The sequence below is a fragment of the Tamandua tetradactyla genome, chromosome 2 (assembly GCF_023851605.1).
Source record: "Tamandua tetradactyla isolate mTamTet1 chromosome 2, mTamTet1.pri, whole genome shotgun sequence".
In the NCBI taxonomy this organism is placed as follows: domain Eukaryota; kingdom Metazoa; phylum Chordata; class Mammalia; order Pilosa; family Myrmecophagidae; genus Tamandua; species Tamandua tetradactyla.
The window spans coordinates 206532513-206550584 of record NC_135328.1 but is presented as its reverse complement, the minus strand read 5'-3'; the positions used below and the strand labels follow the sequence as shown (position 1 = coordinate 206550584).

The 18072-nt window shown below is 44.1% G+C and overlaps 1 protein-coding gene across 10 annotated transcripts in view; it reads right to left on the bottom strand.

The window, feature by feature from the left end:
* TMCO4 (transmembrane and coiled-coil domains 4) overlaps nucleotides 1–18072 on the bottom strand; it is a 134501-nt gene that overhangs the window by 106719 nt on the left and 9710 nt on the right. For 9 of the 10 annotated variants that reach the window (XR_013171219.1, XM_077151044.1, XM_077151042.1 and 6 more), the window contains 3 exons: nucleotides 15486–15669; nucleotides 4636–4810; nucleotides 3863–3890 (listed from right to left, as the gene is read on the bottom strand). Coding sequence is in view for 9 of the 10 variants with exons in the window: in XM_077151044.1 (XP_077007159.1) it covers nucleotides 3863–3890; nucleotides 4636–4810; nucleotides 15486–15661 (379 nt within the window). In the remaining variant the exon portion in view is untranslated. Of the gene's footprint in view, nucleotides 1–3862; nucleotides 3891–4635; nucleotides 4811–7873; nucleotides 9740–15485; nucleotides 15670–18072 lie in introns of those variants that run through there. The other variant, XM_077151048.1, reaches the window with a different exon arrangement.

Genomic DNA, 18072 nt, shown 5'->3' with positions numbered 1-18072 from the left:
AAATAAACCTAAGGTACCCCCAGATGTTAATACTAGAGACTAGTATTATTTAGTAGACATTATTATATTCCTGTACCAACTCCTCTACATTCCTCAACACTTGTGGGTAAAATCTGCTAAGGTTTAGGTTAACAGTATTTGTTTCAGAGCATCCTGCTTTGCTACTTATCTGCTTATACAAGTTATTTTACTTGTCTCAAGTAAACTGAGATTCAGTTTACTCATCTGCAAAGTAGAAGTACCTATATCAAAGGATGGCTGTGAGGTGAAATGAAACAATATCTGACCAGGCCCTAGAACAGTGACCAGCCCTTAACAGATGCTTAATAAGTGGTCATCATTCTCAATGGAAATTTAAGGGAGGGTAGGAAATACCAGGTGATGACATAAGTCAGGCCATTTTAAACCTACTCCAGTTTTTCTAGAGAAAGCCAGCCCCAAGGTCACCCATAGCAGAGAGGGGTAAGCCGAGGTGTCCTGTGTTCAGGGTGCTCAGGACAGTGAAGGGTTTGCAGGCTTGGGGAGACAGGGAAGGAAGAATATTATATTGACTGTAACATTAGATGCTGTGTGCTCAGGTGCCACCCCACCCTGTAGCACTTGAACCTCAGACCACAATGCAAACCCAACCTGACCCCAGCCTAGGACAGTTCAGAAGGATTATTATTATTATTCATCCCTTACTTATGCTTTTTAAAAAAGTGATACAATCACTCTTAAATGACATACAAGGTTGCTCAGCCCCTGAAAATGCAAGCTGCGGTGTGTGCAGGCAGAACATGCAGCAGACCTCGAGGACAAGCTGCTTGGCCACATCTGCTAAACAGACTTTTATGACAGCCTCGCCTGCCCAGAAGCAGAGGTTGGCCCAAACCACCTCTTGAGTCCCCTTCAGTTCTAAGGTATGGAAAATTAAAATTGTTTTGTTTGGATAGTGTAGGTCTAATATATACTTTGGGGAGTTGCACCTTAAAACAGCTCTTCTCCTACTGTAACATGCAGGGGATTTGTTGACAGGCAGCTTCTGATTCAGCTGGGAAGGGGCCTGAGATCCTGCACTTCTAACCTGCTCCCAGAGGATGCCAAGGCTGCCGGCCCTGAAACCGTGTTGTGAACAACAAGTGTTTAGAGGTCCTTCTCTATAATAAATAATAAAGAAAATTCATAACTCTCATAAGAAGAAGCCTCAAGGCTGGGTTGCAAAATGACCTACCAGCACAGTGACCTCGATAGACACTGACTTTACTAAACATGCATTTATGAGCAAGCAAACTTGAGGAACAGTGCACATGTTCCAGCTCCCTACCCTTTTAGGATCTCTGACTATCACCTTGTATGAAGAGGTCACTGAAGGCAAATACCAAAATTACCGAGAGGATCCCTATCACCTTGCAGCTGGCATTGGCAGCCAGAATTCCAGAGTTCAGATGTCACTTCTGTTCCTCTCTCCTTCACACCCTCCATCTGGTCTGTCAGCAATTCTGCTGTCTCTTGCCTCAGAGTGACACCTGGGTCAGCCCACCTGTCTGCTGCCCTCTTGAGGGCCAGGTTTCTTTATCCCCCACTGACGGTGGTATCTCCTGAAGCCTGCCCAGGTAAGACCCACCCTGCCCATTTCACTAGCTCCACACTCCGTCGCCATGCCACTGGCGAATGCCTGGCCCACTGTACTTCTGCTCCACTGACATTCCTTCTGGGGGCTTAATCCGACCTCAAGCTCCTGCACATGCTGTTCTCACTCTCAAAATTCTATTCTTCTTCCTCTTATCCCCTCCACTCCTCCCACCAGCCAGGCTTCCAGTTGGGGAGTCAGGTGAAGTTTACCCTATCATATGATTTGGGGGCTTCCGGGGATTTCATTTCAACTTTGTGTTCTCTAGTCCTGCTTCCTACCAGAATACACATCGGAAGTCTCTGACAAAACCTCTCGCCAATTTAGGGAATTTAAAAAGCCACACACACAATAACAGAGGAGCCCAGGCACAAAGGAGGCGGTGGGAAGAAGACAGGTAGGGAGCTAGGAGAACAGGAGGGTGCCATGAGGCAGCTGTGAGCTGGCTTAATGGAAATACCTTGGCAGGGTGGCTGAATGGGGGTCTCTCCCAGAGACACATCTATATCCTGGAAGCTGTGAAGCTGGAAAAGGGTCTTTGCAGATGCAATGAAGTCAAGGATCTTAAGATGAGATCATCCTGGATTAGTGGGTGGACCCTAGGCCAATGACAACTGTCTTTACAGGAGTCACACAGAAGAGAGGCAGGATAGCAGAAGAAGGAGGCCATGTGAATATGGATACAGAGATTGGAGTTATGCTGCTACAGGCCAAGGAATAACAGGAGACACGAGAAGCTGGATGAGGCCAGGAGCCTCCAGAGGGAGTGCGGCCCTGCTGACACCTTGATTTTGGACTTCTGGCCCCAAAACTACAAGAGAATAAATTTCTGTTATGGCAGCCACAGGAAACTATTGCAGGTGAGATCCCACATTGCCACTTGCGGTAATTAGATTCAGTTGTCAACTTGGTCAGGTGAAGGTACCTAGATCGATTGTTGTGGACCAATGGCATGTGGACCTCATCTGTTGCTAATTACATCTGCAGTCGGCTAGGAGGTGTGCCTGCTGCAATGAATGATGTTTGACTTAACTGGCTGGTGCTTAAATGAGAGACTCAACATAGCACAGCCCAAGCAGCTCAGCATACCTCATCTCAGCACTCACAGCTCAGCCCAGGCCTTTGGAGATGCAGAAAGAAATCACCCCAGGGAAAGTTGTTGGAACCCAGAGGTCTGGAGAGAAGGCCAGCAGAGATCACCCTGTGCCTTTCCATGTAAGAAAGAACCTCAGTTGAAAGTTAGCTGCCTTTCCTCTGAAGAACTAATGAAATAAATCCCCTTTTATTAAAACCCAATCCATCTCTGGCGTGTTGCATTTCTGCAGCTGGCAAACTAGAACACCACTCACTGAGCAACCTTGGGTAAGTGGCTTACCCTCTCTGGGCCAACTTTCTCATCTATAAATAGGACAGTAAGATCTATCTCATTAATTCACTCAACAGTTAATTGATAATTACTGACAGTGCCAGGTCAGTGCTGTGTTGGGCAATGGAAGCACATGGTGAACAAAATCAGACATGAACCCTGTCCATATAGACTGGTGGGGAAGCCAGTTACCAATCAAACAATCATACAGCTAGATATCAAAAGTCAGGAGGCCAGGAAGGCTTCCCTAGGGAAGTGATGACTGAGCAGAGAGAAAAGAGAAAGCAAATGGGTAAGGAAAAGCATGAAGAGTTTTCTACCTGGGTATGTGCAAAGACATGCATTGGAGAAAGCACAGCATGCAGGAGGACTACGAGGGGCCAGTGTGGGTAGAATCTCGCTGAGGGGAAGGGGAGCATGGAGGGATGAGGCCAGAGGGCTGGCAGGGTTCTGGTCTTCCTTTCAAGTGCAGTGGGAGCCACTGGTGGGTACTGAACAGGCGAAGTCAGGTGTGTGTTTAAAAGACCATTCCAGCTGCAGGTTGGCTGGGGTGATGAGTGTCCTGCTGTTGTCCAGGAGAGAGATGATGGGGCTCGGACCAGGGTGGAGGGTGGATGGAGGAAGGGGCCAGATTTGAGAACTATTCAGGAGGCAAAACTACAGGGCCATTGTGAGGAATAAATGAAGCAAATATTAATAAGCACTGTCCAGTGTGTGGTCAAATGAAGTGATCCCCAATTTACTATTTATACTGGGTTCCTGTTCCTTCCCTGCACCAAAAAGAACATGGGGGCCAGCTACAGGTAGCAGCACCTCTCACTGACTTCACTGCCCAGGGATGAAGCTGGTTGCCCCAATTTACAGAGCTTAGGAAATCAACTTACCATCTTTGAGTGAGAAGCTCAGAAGGTCCTAGGGGAAAAGGAAATACGGAATAGTGGTAAGTTGATATGCAATCAGCCTGCTCACTGGACAAATGTTTATTGACTTCTAGGTGAAAAAATGAGTCAGACAAAAATCTCTGTCCTACTTCTAGTAGTGAGATAGACAATAAACATGTAAGCAAATCAATAAATATGAGAGAAACTCAGGTAGTGAAATAAATTCAGGGAAAGGAAAAAGGTGACTGAGGGAAAGGGCTGTTTTAAATTGATATACTTGCCAGAGGAAGTTCACCTTACAAGCTCCTGCCTGCTTTAGCTGCACACAGAAGAGGAAAAAGGGTGCATGGTAGACAGCTAAGTGGTTAGAAGCACGGGCTCTGCAGTCTGACTGCCTGGGTTCAACTTCTGGCTCAGCTCCTTAGCTGTGTGTTCTTGGGCAAATTACTCAACATCTGAATGCCTTATTTTTTCTGAACTATGAAACGAGAATGATCATTCTACCTATCTTACGAAGTTGCTCTGAGAATTAAATGAGTTGATATTTTAAAGGCACTGGCACATGATAAGCATGATATGAATATAAATTAAATAGTAAATATTTAATAATAATAATTCAAAAGATATTATCATCATTATAAAATATTATGATGACATATTATCTTTCAACCATCCCAACCCATTAGAAATGATATTCAGGCTGACTGTGAAAGGAAAATAATAATTTTCTGCCCTCCCCCATACCTGGCAGCCACAGCCCAGGGGTTTATATGTACCTGAGTGATAATCACTGGGTCATCCTTCAAGATGGGGTCTTTCAATAAAATCTGAGCAAATATGTCTGTCCCTTCGCCTCCTAGGCCGCCAGCAAAAGCAATCATGGTTGGCAAGACCGCTTCAGACAACTCCAGCCACTTCACCAGGCCCGTCACAAATTCCACGCAGAAGGAGCTGAAAGACAGCTGTGGCTTAGGTCCTGTTATGGTTAATTTCAACGTGCCATGTTGGCTAGGTTACAGTGTCCAGTGTTTGGCCAAGCAAGCACTGGCCAGGTTGTTATTGTGATGGCATTTTGTGGATGTATTTGTATCTATTGTCAGCTGACTGCATCTACAGCTGATTGCACCTTTAATCAATACAGGAGATTGTCCACCACAATGCAGGGTGGTGGTGGTGGTCTTCTCAGCCAATCAGTTGGATAGCTTAAAGCCAGACTTTTAGAAGTCAGAAAGAAGAATTCCTGCCTTTGCTTTAGCCAGCCAGCTTCTCCTGGGAAATTCAACCTCAACTTTATCAGAGTTTCCCAACTGTGGCCTACCCTATGGAATTTGGACTTGCCAATCCCCATGGTCATGTAAGCCAATTTCCATACTAAAATCTCTTAACATTTATACACACACACACACATACACACACACACACACACACACATCTTGTCAGTTCTGCTTCTCTGGAGAACCCTAACACACACCCCAAGGTTTCCTGAAACGCATGCCTCCAAGGGCTGCTGGAACATTTGAGTTAGGCATGTTTATACTTGTGAACACAGCAGGTAATTCATAAGCGGAGGCTAAAAACTTGGTGACTGTGATCGATGAAGGGTGGAGGTAATCAGAAACCTAATTTTAGGTGATATGGATTTTAGCTTCTTCCCCCAACAAAACTTTTACCAAAGAGGTGGATAAACCCCTAGGAGCAGTTCTGGACCATTTGCCCTGGGGCCGGGCCTGGGCTGGGGGGAGGGGGAGTGTGCTAAGGAATCAATGATGCATAAGATGCAATCTCTGATGAAGAAGCTCACAGCCAGGTGGAGACAGGCATATAGCTAGAAGGTCTTGGTGCCTTGTGCAATGCTAGGACAGAGGCAGGAATGAAGTACTAAAGACCCCAGAGAGGGAGTACTCAAGTCTGCCTGTAGAAGTGAGGGGGAGCAACTAGAACTGGCTTCCCAGAGAAGGTATCTGCTGCTGTTGTAACTCATGATGCATGTGCTTTCTGAAAAGAGCCAGCCACGGCAGAAATGGACAGAGTGTAGAAGAAAGACGCTCCCTAATACGACTGCTTATGCTGTGCGGTCTCATCTACAATGGACATTTGTGTTGAGTCCTATCGAAGGCCTAGCTGGGGGGAGGATGGGATGGGGCCACTCTAGGGGAAAAGGAACCCTAGGAGCTGAGACACAGATACAGGCAAGCACAGGGCATTTGGAGGACTGCAGCAGAGTCCAGCTTAGCTTTCTGACTGGGTCATCACACTTTGGCAGGGAGAGTGATAAATGGGTGGGGGTGAAGGGTTTGAGGGTGTGGAAGCAGAGCAGGGGGACCAGGAGGAGGTGATTTAACTATGCCAGGGAAAAAGTCTCCTCCAAAACCAGGTTCCCAGCCTGCCTGAAACTGCATTGCCCTGGGACTCCTGGCTCCGGGTTCTGCCCTCTGCAGGAACTGTGACCAGATGAGGATGGACTTGGGCCTCCCCAGAAGGAAGCAGAGCTCCCTGGTTGTGGGGGTGGGGTGAGGGTACCCTCAGGAGGCTACCTGTGCCCCATCCAGCCTGCCCCCTATGGATCTCAGGCAGCCCAAGGAGGCTGGCAAGTCCACACTGTGCTGACAGGCCTCCCAGCAGCTGGAGTAAAAGTTCTTTATTCCTGAAGGGGAATCTGAGCACTGTAGCACCTTGGGAAAGTAACCTTCAGTGCCTCAGAGTTCTTATCTGAAAAATGGGTTTAGAGACTAATTTTCTAAGATTGTCTGAGGAGTAAAAGAGATGATACATCTAAAGTACCCAGAAGCAGGGCTTGGCATGTAGTAGATGCCCAATAAATGCCAGCCAGAATCATCGTTTTTATACATAAGGTGACAAAGGGAGACAGTGAAGAACAGTGGTTAAGAGTTGGGCTCTGGAGTCTGACTGCCTGGGAGGAGTTCCATTTCCCATAGTGACTGGCTTTGTGCCCTGACTTTACCTCTCTTAGCTTTCTTTTCCTCTGCTATAAAATGTGCAGGGTAGCAAGATCTGCTTCACAGGTTCACTGGGAAGATTAAATGACATGGTAGCATCAGTTGACACCCAATAAACCCTCAAAAATGTGTTAGCTACTGCTATTACAATGATGATAATTTACACCACCGCAATTTACTGGGGTTGTATGGGGGTATGTGTGGGGAGGACTAAGGGAACCGAACAAGAGTCAGGGGCAAGTGTGTATGGAGAAAGGGCTCAGGGCCAAGTGCAGCAGCACTGCTGAGCCCTATGTCCAGGAAGAAAGTCCTGGATATAGAGAAACATCTCATAACAAGAGTAGGGGCGCCGGGGGGTGGCGCACAGACTCTGAGGCACATACCAGCTCTGCCACTTGCTGTGTGACCTTGGACAACTTACTCAACTCTGTGCCTCCGTTTCCTTACCTGTAAAACAGTGGAGATGATGACACCTATTTCATAGGTGTGTTGTGAGGATTAACTTAACATTGGCCATGTGCTTAGAACACTACCTAACACATATAAAGCATTATATAGGTGTTTCTTAGACAAATTAATGAATTAATAATAATGTAAAGTGCCAGTACAGCAATTAATCAAATAATAAGTAGCAATTTTAGATTGGCAGGGCCTTGGTAATTGCTTCCAATGTCCGTGGTAGTCTAGATGAAATACAAAAGTCAGGGATGACGATGACAAATAACAATTACAAAGCAATGACATGCCAGTCCTTGTGCTAAGGGCCTTGCACACACACACGCCTCACCATAAGCCCATGAGGCTTACCCCATTTTAGAGATGGGGAAATCAGATGCAGGGAGGTTAGGGTTCACAGCTGTATCTGATGCCAGAGGCATGCACAACCACTGTACAGTCTGCCCCCCCCCAGCAATTCCATGACCACACACATACCCCTGCCAGGCACCAGCTGAGTGTGTGTGTCTGGCATCCCCTTTCATCCTCACCCCACCTGCTGAAGTGATGGAGCACCTGGGCTGTACAAGGGTTTCACCACGGGGAAGAGGCAGAGCCTCACCTGGGATCTAGGGTTCCTGACTCTTAGTCCAAAGTCCTTTCCATTCACCAGGGGTCTGCAAACTATAATCCACTGACCAAATCCAGCCTTAGCCTGTTTTTGTAAATGAAGTTTTATTGGAACACAGCCATGCCTATCATTTGAATGTTGTTTACAACTGCTTTGAAGCGACAATGGCAGAACTGAGTAACCGACAGATACCATAGAGCCCATAAACCTAAAATATTTACTGTCTGGCTCTATACAGAAAAAATACTTCTTGTCCCCTGTACTATACCAGTTCTCTAGGTTAAATACATGGAGCTAATTGTAGGGAGCAGCATCTGTGAGGCTTACAGCATGGATAAGAAATAAGTATCTTAGAGGTTTGCATCTATACCCACCCTCATCCCATGGACAAAAACTGGCACAGAAAGTTTTCTAAAGAGTATGAAACTGGCAGCACATTTGGGCTTTAAAAAGATTCTGGGTTTCTGGGGAATTGTTCTGTATCTCAGACAACTGAGATCAGCCAAGTGGAAGCAGGTGGCACACTGACTGGGAAGTATCAAGAAGGAAACGCTCAAGGCAAGCGTTGAGGACGTGGTGTGGGGTGGGACACAGGACAATAACTTACTTCTGTGCCTTTCGTGGTGACCACCATGGGCCTGGCACACAATCCAGACTAGCGTAAGTATTTGTTTATGTGAACGAAGTACATGAAGCTCTTCCATCCACGTAGAGGTTAATTAGGTAGGGGGTAATCAGGGAGGGGGTTATCAGGGAGGGGGTAACCAGGTAGGGGGTTATTAGGTCAGGTTATCAGGTATGGGTCAGAGCTAGAAGCAAGTCAAATTCTTGCAGAAGGATGGGACATCCTGGTTGGCAGTTTTTCTCTTTTCATATCTTAAATATATCATACCACTATCTTCTTGCTTCCATGATTTCTACTGAGAAATCTACACATAGTCTTATTGGGCTTCCTTTATATGTGATGGATTACTTTTCTCTTGCTACTTTCAAGATTCTCTCTTTCTCTCTGACATTTGACATTCTGATTAGTAAGTGTCTTGGAGTACGTCTATTTAGATCTATTCTATTCTCTTTGGGGTACGTTGTACTTCTTAGATCTGTAATTTTAAGTCTTTCATAAGAGTTGGGAAATTTTCAGTGATAATCTCCTCCATTAGTTTTTCTCCTCCTTTCCCTTCTCTTCTCCTGGGATACTCACAGCATGTATATTCGTGCACTTCATGTTGTCATTCAATTCCCTGAGTCCCTGCTCATATTTTTCCATTCTTTTCCCTGTATTTTCTTTTGCTTGTTGGATTTCAGATGTCCCATCCTCCAGTTCACTAATCCTATCTTCTGCCTCTTGAAATCTGACATTGTAGGTTTCCATTGTTTTTTTCATCTCTTTTACTGTGCCTTTTATTCCCATAAGTTCTGTGATTTGTTTTTTCAGACTTTCGATTTCTTCTTTTTGTTCATTCCTTGCCTTCTTTAGATCCTCCCTCAATTCATTGATTTGATTTTTGATGAGGTTTTCCATGTCTGTTTGAACATTCTGAATTAACTCTTCCAACTCCTGTATCTCACTTGAATTGTTGGTTTGTTCCTTTGACTGGGCCATATCTTCAATTTTCCTAGTATGATTTGTTATTTTTTTTGCTGACTTCTAGGCATTTAATTACCTTAATTAGTTTATTCTGGAGATTGTTTTCACTTTTTTTTTTTTTTTACCTAGGATTATCTTGCTGGATGATTTTGTTGTCTGTCTTTTCTTTGACATTCAGTTCAGCTTATTCAAGACCTCTAGTTTAGGTTTTGTTTAACAGATGAGATTTTCAGTCCTTGTTTTCTTGTCTCTTGCCTTGCCTGTATGGTGCTTTCTCCACCCCCAACACACAACCCCCCCCACCCCGTTAGGAGGGTCTACTTAGGTATTATAGACTCCAGCCAGATTTTCCCAGTCCAAAATCCTCTCAGGAGGATTTTACCTGCATCAATTTTCCCTCCAGGTGAGATCCAGCAGGTTGAAAGGCTTTCTTATGAAGCCTCTGGACACTGTGATTTTCCTATCCTGCACAGTATGTGGTGCTTTTCTGCCTGCGGGTCCCACCAGCATAAACTGATACGGTACCTTCAGCATCACTCTTTCTGCTGGGGGCATGGTTGAGACAGAGGAGAGGTTGTAGGCTGGCTTTAGTCGCTTCACTTTTCTAGACCCTGGGGTCTGAATTCCTTGAGGGAGGGAATCCACCTGAGCTGGGCCCCACCCCTCTCCTGGGGAAGGCACAGCCTCCAGACAAATACTAAAACAAGCTCAATTCTGCCTATGCCTGGGGCAGTTGGAGCCTGAGAAGCCTTGCAGCTGTATCCAAAGAGTAGTCAAGCCATAGAAATACAGCCACAAAAAAAAGAAAAAGAAAAATCCTTTCATAATATTCCATTGTATGTATATACCACAGTTTGTTTAGCCACTCATCTGCTGATGGACATTTTGGCTGTTTCCATCTCTTTGCAATTGTAATTAATGCTGCTACAAACACTGGTGTGCAAATGTCCATTTGTGTCAATGCCCTTATGTCCTTTGAGTAGATACCTAGCAATGGTATTGCTGGGTCATATGGCAATTCTATATTCAGCTTTTTGAGGAACCACCAATCTGCCTTCCACAGCAGCTGCACCATTTGACATTCCCACCAACAGTGGATAAGTGTGCCTCTTTCTCCACATCCTCTCTAGCATTTGTCATTTTCTGTTTTGTTGATTATGGCCATTCTGTTGGGTGTGAGATGATACCTCATTGTGGTTTTGATTTGCATTTCTCTAATGGCCAGGGACGTTGAGCATCTCTTCATGTGCCTTTTGGCCATTTGTATTTCCTCTTTTGAGACGTGTCTGTTCAAGCCTTTTTCCTATTTTGTAATTGGATTGGCTGTTTTTTGTTGAGTCGAACAATCTCTTTATAAATTCTGGATACTAGACCTTTATCTGATATGTCATTTCCAAATATTGTCTCCCATTGTGTAGGCTGTCTTTTTACTTTCTTGATAAAGTTCTTTGATGTGCAAAAGTGTTTAATTTTGAGGAGTTTCCATTTCTTTCTTTCTTTCTTCAGTGCTCTTGCTTTGGGTGTAAGGTCTAGGAAACCACCTCCTATTATAAGATTTATAAGATATCTCCCTACATTTTCTTCTAACAGTTTTATGGTCTTAGACCTAATGTTTAGGTCTTTGATCCTTTTTGAGTTAATTTTTGTATAGGGTGTGGGATATGGGTCCTCTTTCATTCTTTTGCATATGGATATCCAGTTCTCTAGGCACCATTTATTGAAGAGACTGTTCTGTCCCACGTGATTTGGCTTGACTGCCTTATCAAAGATCAATTGTCCATAGATGAGATGGTCTATAGCTGAACACTCTATTCTATTCCATTGGTCAGTATATCTATCTCTATGTCAGTACCATGCTGTTTTGACCACAGTAGCTTCATAATACACCTTAAAGTCAGGTAGCGTGAGGCCTCCGACTTCATTTTATTTTCTCAGGATACTTTTAGCTATTTGGGGCACCCTGCCCTTCCAGATAAATTTGGTTATTGATTTTTCTATTTTTGAAAAGTAAGTTTTTTGGGATTTTGATTGGTATTGCATTGAATCTGTAAATCAATTTAGGTAGAATTGACATATAACTATATTTAGTCTCTCAAGCCATGAACACAGTATGCTCTTCCATCTATTTAGGTCTTCTGTGATTTCTTCTAACAATTTCTTATAGTTTTCTTTGTATAGGTCTTTTGTCTCTGTAGTTAAATTTATTCCTAAATATTTTATTCTTTTGGTTGCAATTGTAAATGGAATTTGTTTCTTGATTTCCCCTTCAGATTGTTCATTACTAGTGTATAGAAACACTACAGATTTTTGAGTGCTGATCTTGGAACCTGCCACTTTGCTGTACTCACTTATTAGCTCTAGTAGTTTTGCTGTGGATTTTTCGGGGTTTTCAACATATAGTATCATATCAGCTGCAAACAGTGAGTTTTACTTCTTCCTTTCCAATTTGGATGCCTTGTATTTCTTTTCTTGTCTAATTGCTCTGGTTAGAACTTCCAACACAGTGTTGAATAACAGTGATGATAGTGGACATCTTTGTCTTGTTCCTGATCTTAGGGGGAATATTTTTAGTTTTTCCCCATTGAGGATGATATTAGCTGTGGGCTTTTCATATACTCCCTTAATCATTTTAAGGAAGTTCCCTTCTACTCCTATCCTTTGAAGTGTTTTCAACAGGAAAGGATGTTGAATTTTGTCAAATGCCTTTTCTGCATCAATTGAGATGATCATGTGGTTTTCCTGCTTTGATTTGTTGATATGGTGTATTATATTAATTGATTTTCTTATGTTGAACCTTACTTGCACACCTGGGATGAATCCTACTTGGTCATGATGTATAATTCTTTTAACGTGTTTGCTGGATTCAATTTGCTAGAATTTTGTTGAGGATTTTTGCATCTATATTCATTAGAGAGATTGGTCTTCAGTTTTTTTTCTTTTTGTAATCTCTTTGTCTGGCTGTGGTATGAGGGTGATGTTGGCTTCGTAGAATGAGTTAGGTAGCTCTCCTTCCTCTTCAATGTTTTTGAAGAGTCTGAGTAGGATTGGTACTAATTCTTTCTGGAATATATGGTAGAATTCACATGTGAAGCCATCTGTTCCTGGACTTTTCTTTTTGGGGAGCTTCTTAATAACTGATTCAATTTCTTTACTTGTGATTGGTTTGTTGAGGTCATCTATTTCTTCTCGAGTCAATGTTGGTTGTTCATGCCTGTTTTTCTTTTTTTCTTTTTCCATCAGCCCTGCCCCCTTTGAGCTGGTGCAAAAATGAGCGACCTCTGCTTTGACCAGGTTCACCTGAACTGGGGGCCTATTTTTAGTAGTCAGAATTTGTTAATTAATTCCACGATTGGCGTTTGGTTGGACTCAGCCCCTGCTGCTGGTAAAATCTCTTTCCTTTCCCCTCTGGGAAGCAGCCTGTGGGGGAGGGGCGCCGACTGCCACGGCTTGGGGAACTCACGGTTCTGGGGAGGCTCGCAGCCGGTCCAGCTGTTCCAGACCCTTTCAAAAATTATGTGCTATCCGATCCAAAAAACCTCTGCTTTTTTCCTTTTTTCTTTTTCCTTCAGGCCAGCCCCCTCTGCACTGGGGTAAAAACCAGCAACCTCAGCTTTTACTCAAGGTTCAGCTGAGCTGGGGGCCTATTTTTAGTAGTCAGAATTTGTTAATTAATTCTGCAATTGGAGTTTGGTTGCGCTCAGCCCCTGCTGCTGGTAAAGTCCCTTTCCTTTCCCCTCTGGGAAGCAGCCTGTGGGGGAGGGGTGCTGGCCACTGCGGCTTGGGGGACTCACGGTTCTGGGGGGGCTTGCAGCTGGTCCAGACTGGGGTATGCTGTATGTCTGGTCATTGATGTGGCCCAGCAGTTGTTCTGTACTGTTCCTGGCTATTTACTAGCTGCTCTGGAGGATGAACAAAATCCCACACCTCACTAAGCTGTCATCTTGGCCCCCTGACCCCTACCCACATGTTTAATCTATCCTCAAGTCAACTCCATTCTCCTCGAGAAAAGTCTGTTCCCTCAGTCACTGCTCCAGTTCCCCTGGGTGACGACATCTGCCTCCTGCCTGGTTTCCTTCTGCCTCCAAACTCTCTCCTCCCTGGAATCCTCGAAAGCAGAGCTGTGCCCCCCGTTCCCCTTGGCCTCCCAGGGCTTTGAGCTCCATATACATTTGGGGACTAAAACTTTTAAACCCAGAAATCCAATTAAATCACTGGCTTTCTCCAACCTTCCAGTATCTCCCTACTATCTCCCAAGTCCAAGTTCTTCTTCCTGGCATTCAAGTCCTTCCAAAGAGCTGCCTCATGATTTCCTCTCCACTTATGTGCTGGCCCCAACCCGCAGAGTCTCTGGGGCCTGGGGTACCACTCACCCAGCTCCCTCCCCAGCTGCCTAGGAAGCTCTCCCCAGGGCTCTCCACCTTGAGCCACATTGCCCCTTGCCCTTTTCCCTACAACTATGGCCATCAACATCCAACCAACCTTCAAAGTCCAGCCCGGACGCCACCCCCTCCATGAGGCTCTCTCTGATGTCCCAGTTGCAATAATAAAAAGAGCTCACATTTATTGCACTGGACTGCACACTGGGAATGCTTTACATGACTCATCTCACTGTTTCCTCACAACAACTCTAGTGAAGTTGGTATCATCATTGCCCACTTTACAGATGAGGAAATTGAGGCCCTGCAAGGCATGTGAGCTCAAGGTCACACAACCAGCCCAAGGCAGGTCCCAGGCTTAAACCCAGGACTGGTTCCAAAGCTAATTCTGCTAGTCCGACTCCAAATATGTGGTTTAAATACACGCATGTGGGCATTGGTAAATGATAGATATTAAAATATGACACTGTCATGAAATCTGTCATTCTTTTGCTTCTACAACACCTTGTTTAAACCCACCTTGGCACTTAGCCATCTGTTTGCTACAATAGTCAGTCCTGCAGGTACCTCTTCTGGACTGTGAGCACTTTTAAATGCATGTTGAATGAATGAATAAATATCTTATCCCCCAAATATACTGTGTCCTATCTGCAGATGATATCTGTCTCATTCATCTTTCTCGCCACATATTTAGCCTCCAGTAGATCAAATAGTCCCAGGTGCACAGTAGGTGCTCAAAAGATGATTGGTGAAGTAGAACTGAATGACTGCTGAATGAAGGGTGTGCTGGTTTGAAAGGATATATGGACCCTAGGAAAGCCATGTTTTAATCAAAATCCCATTTCATTAAGGTAGAATAATTGCTATTCAATACTTCATGTTTGAAACTGTAATCAGACCATCTCCCTGAATGATGTGATTTAGTCAAGAGTGGTTGTTAAATTGGATTAGATGATGACATGTCTCCATCCATGTGGGTGGGTCTTGATAAATTTCTGGAGTCCTATAAAAGAGGAAACATTCTGGAGAATGGAGATTCAGAGAGAGCAGAGAATGCTGCAGCACCACGAAGCAGAGAGTCCACCAGCCAGTGACCTTTGGAGATGAAGAAGGAAAACGCCTCCCGGGGAGCTTCATGAAACTGGAAGTCAGGAGAGAAAGTTAGCAGATGACGCCATGTTTGCCATGTGCCCTTCCAGATGAGAGAGAAGCCCTGACTGTGTTCTCCATGTGCCCTTCCATGTGACAGAGAACCCTGAGACAGAAACCTTGAGAGACAAATGGCCTTCTTGAACCAAGGTATCTTTCCCTGGATGGATACCTTTGATTGGACATTTCTATAGACTTGTTTTAATTGGGACATTTTCTTGGCCTTAGAACTGTAAACTAGTAACTTATTAAATTCCCCCTTTTAAAAGCCATTCCATTTCTGGTATATTGCATTCCGGCAGCTAGCAAACTAGAACAAAGGGTGTCTTCTTCTTTCTCCTCTAGATTGTGTGTTCCTCAAAGACAAGGGCAATGACTAGCTGCTCCTTGAATCTCCCCAAAGTACCTGGCCGGCTGCTTGTCTGTCAGTGACTGTCCCCGAGGAAAGCCTGGGAAACAGGACTTCTCTCTGTGAGACGGAAGCACTCACCTTTGCTCAGGTTCTGCAAACAGCTGGGACAGGGAGACGCCACAGAGTGCGGCGTAGGCAAAGCGGTTGGCCTCGGCCAGCTCCCGGCCCGTGGGCAGCTGGGGCTCCCCCTCTGTGGCCAGCTCGGCCCCCTGAGGCTGCGGCAGTCCCTGGCTCAGGCTGTCCCACGTGGCCATGCCCAGTCCTGCAGGAAAAAATCCCCAATAAGAAATGTTTCCAAGAGGCAGGCACAGATTAAACAGGATGCAAAAATTACCAACTGTAAAAGAAAAGATGGATAAAAGAGGCTTCATTAAAATTCTGATGAACTTCTCTATTCATTAAAAGACACCTTTAAGAGAATGAAACACATGCCACAGTCAGAAGAAGATATTTTTAATACCTATATCACAAAGGATTTTTATCCATAATATAGAAATAGCTCCTACAAATCATTAAGAAAAAGACAATGATTGCCTTTTTAAAAAATGGGCAAAAAACTGAAGCAGGCACTTCTAAAAGATATTCTAATGGCCACTAAGCATATGAAAAGGTGGTCCACATCATTAGCCATCAGATAAATGAAAATCAAAAGCACAATGAGATATTATCACTCATCCACTGGAATGGCTAACATTAAAAAAACTGATAACAGCTAGCATTGGTGAGCATAAAGAGTAAAGAGGACTTTCATATATATATATATATATATATATATATATATATATACTTTTGGTGGCCCCGAGGGTAAATTGGTACAACCACTTTGGAAAATTGTTTGGTGATAGCCACTAAAGCTAAATATATGCCTTCTCTTTTGCCCCAGAAATTCCACTCCTTATGTTAACCAAAAGACAGGTGCATGAATGTTTATAACAGCTTCATTCATAATAGCCCCAAACTGGGAACAACTCAAATGTCCATCCACAGAACAGATAAATGTATTATATTCATACAAACATTACACACGAATAAAAGTGACCCACAGTTACATACAAAATGGATGAATCTCACAGACTAAATGATAAGCACTCACAAAAGAGTACATAATGTGGGAGTCCATTTATGTGAAGTTGAAGAACAGGTAAAACAAATCTATAGTGAGAGAATTCAGAAGAGTGTTTCCTTCATGCTCAGAAGGGGCATGAAGGAGCCTTCTGGGTGATGGAAATGTTCTATATTTTGATCTGGGTGGTGATTACAAGGATGTAAATATATGTAAAAGTTCACTGAGCTGTGTACTTCAGATTTAGTGCATTTTACTACATGTATAGAAGGAAGGAAAGAAGGAAGGGTGGGAGGAAAGGAAAGATTAAAAGAAGGGAGGAGAGAGAGGCTAAACCAAGGGAAGCCAGGCATCCAAGGAGAAGGAAAGGCCCTGGGGCTGGGGCTCCATGCACCAGGCAGTGTCCAGGGCATCAAGGAGGGGTCCCAGCCTTGACCAGAGGGTATGGAGAATATGAATGCAGGCTCAGAGACCTGGGGGTGAATCTAACACCTCCACCCAGTATGAGGAGGGGGCGGACGTTGGGCAATGCAAGCTCTCTGTACCTACAGAATGGGGCTGTGACAAGCTCTCTGCACCAGAATGGGGCTGTGACAGTATCTACTTGGAAGAGCCACATGGGTTGATACTCATAAAGCACTTAGAACAGAGCCTGGCACAGGGTTAGGGCTACATAAATGTTTGTTAAAATAAATGACTAAAGTAATCAAAAATAAATGGAATGCTCAGCATAATGCTGGCACACAGCAAAGGTATAGTAAGAGTAAACAGAGCTAACATTACTTATTGAGCCCTTATCAGGTGCCAGGCTGCAACTGTAACACATACTGTCTCAGCCAAATGCATTAAGGCAGGTACTACCGAATTGTCCAGTTTACAAATGAGGAAACAGAATTAAAGGAAAAATAAGTGGGCCAGGTCACACAGCCAGGAAATGGCAGAGTAACAAAGCCCAAGGTTAGAACTCTTGGCTACCCTCTCTGTTTTAAATAATCATCATATTGCCAAGAGACCCCTAGTCTAATCAGCATACTCTGCAGTATTTGGGGTATATAAGTTTGTTTCTAATCAGCTGAGCAATAAAAAAAATCTGGCCCCAAAACACTATTTCTGTAGAGGAATTATTTAAGTCTATTCACTAAAAATTCACTATAATTATTCACTAATAATTAATTCACTAATATAATAACTCACTAGCTTTTCAAAATGACCCCGAGGTAGTTAGTTAACATATACACAGTGTGTAACAGTTTATGAAACACTTTCCAATCCCTTTAATTCTCACAACTACGGTATAAGGTAAGGTTAAGTAGGGCATGGACCATTACGATTCCATCAAATAAGAGGAAACAGGCCCAGAGAGGCCAAGTGATTTTCCCAAAGCTACACAGCAGGTAAGTGATGAGAGCAAGCCAGATTTCTGACTCCAAATCCTGTGCTCTGTCCGCTACACTGGCACTAGGATCTTCCTCCCCTTGTCTCAAATGGAGAAACCAAGGCACAGAGTAGTTAAGGCCTTGTTCAAGTTCACTCAACAGGACTAGCTGCCAATGATTGCTCTAGGAACACAGTATGAGATTCTCAGCTGTTTTCCATGGCCCA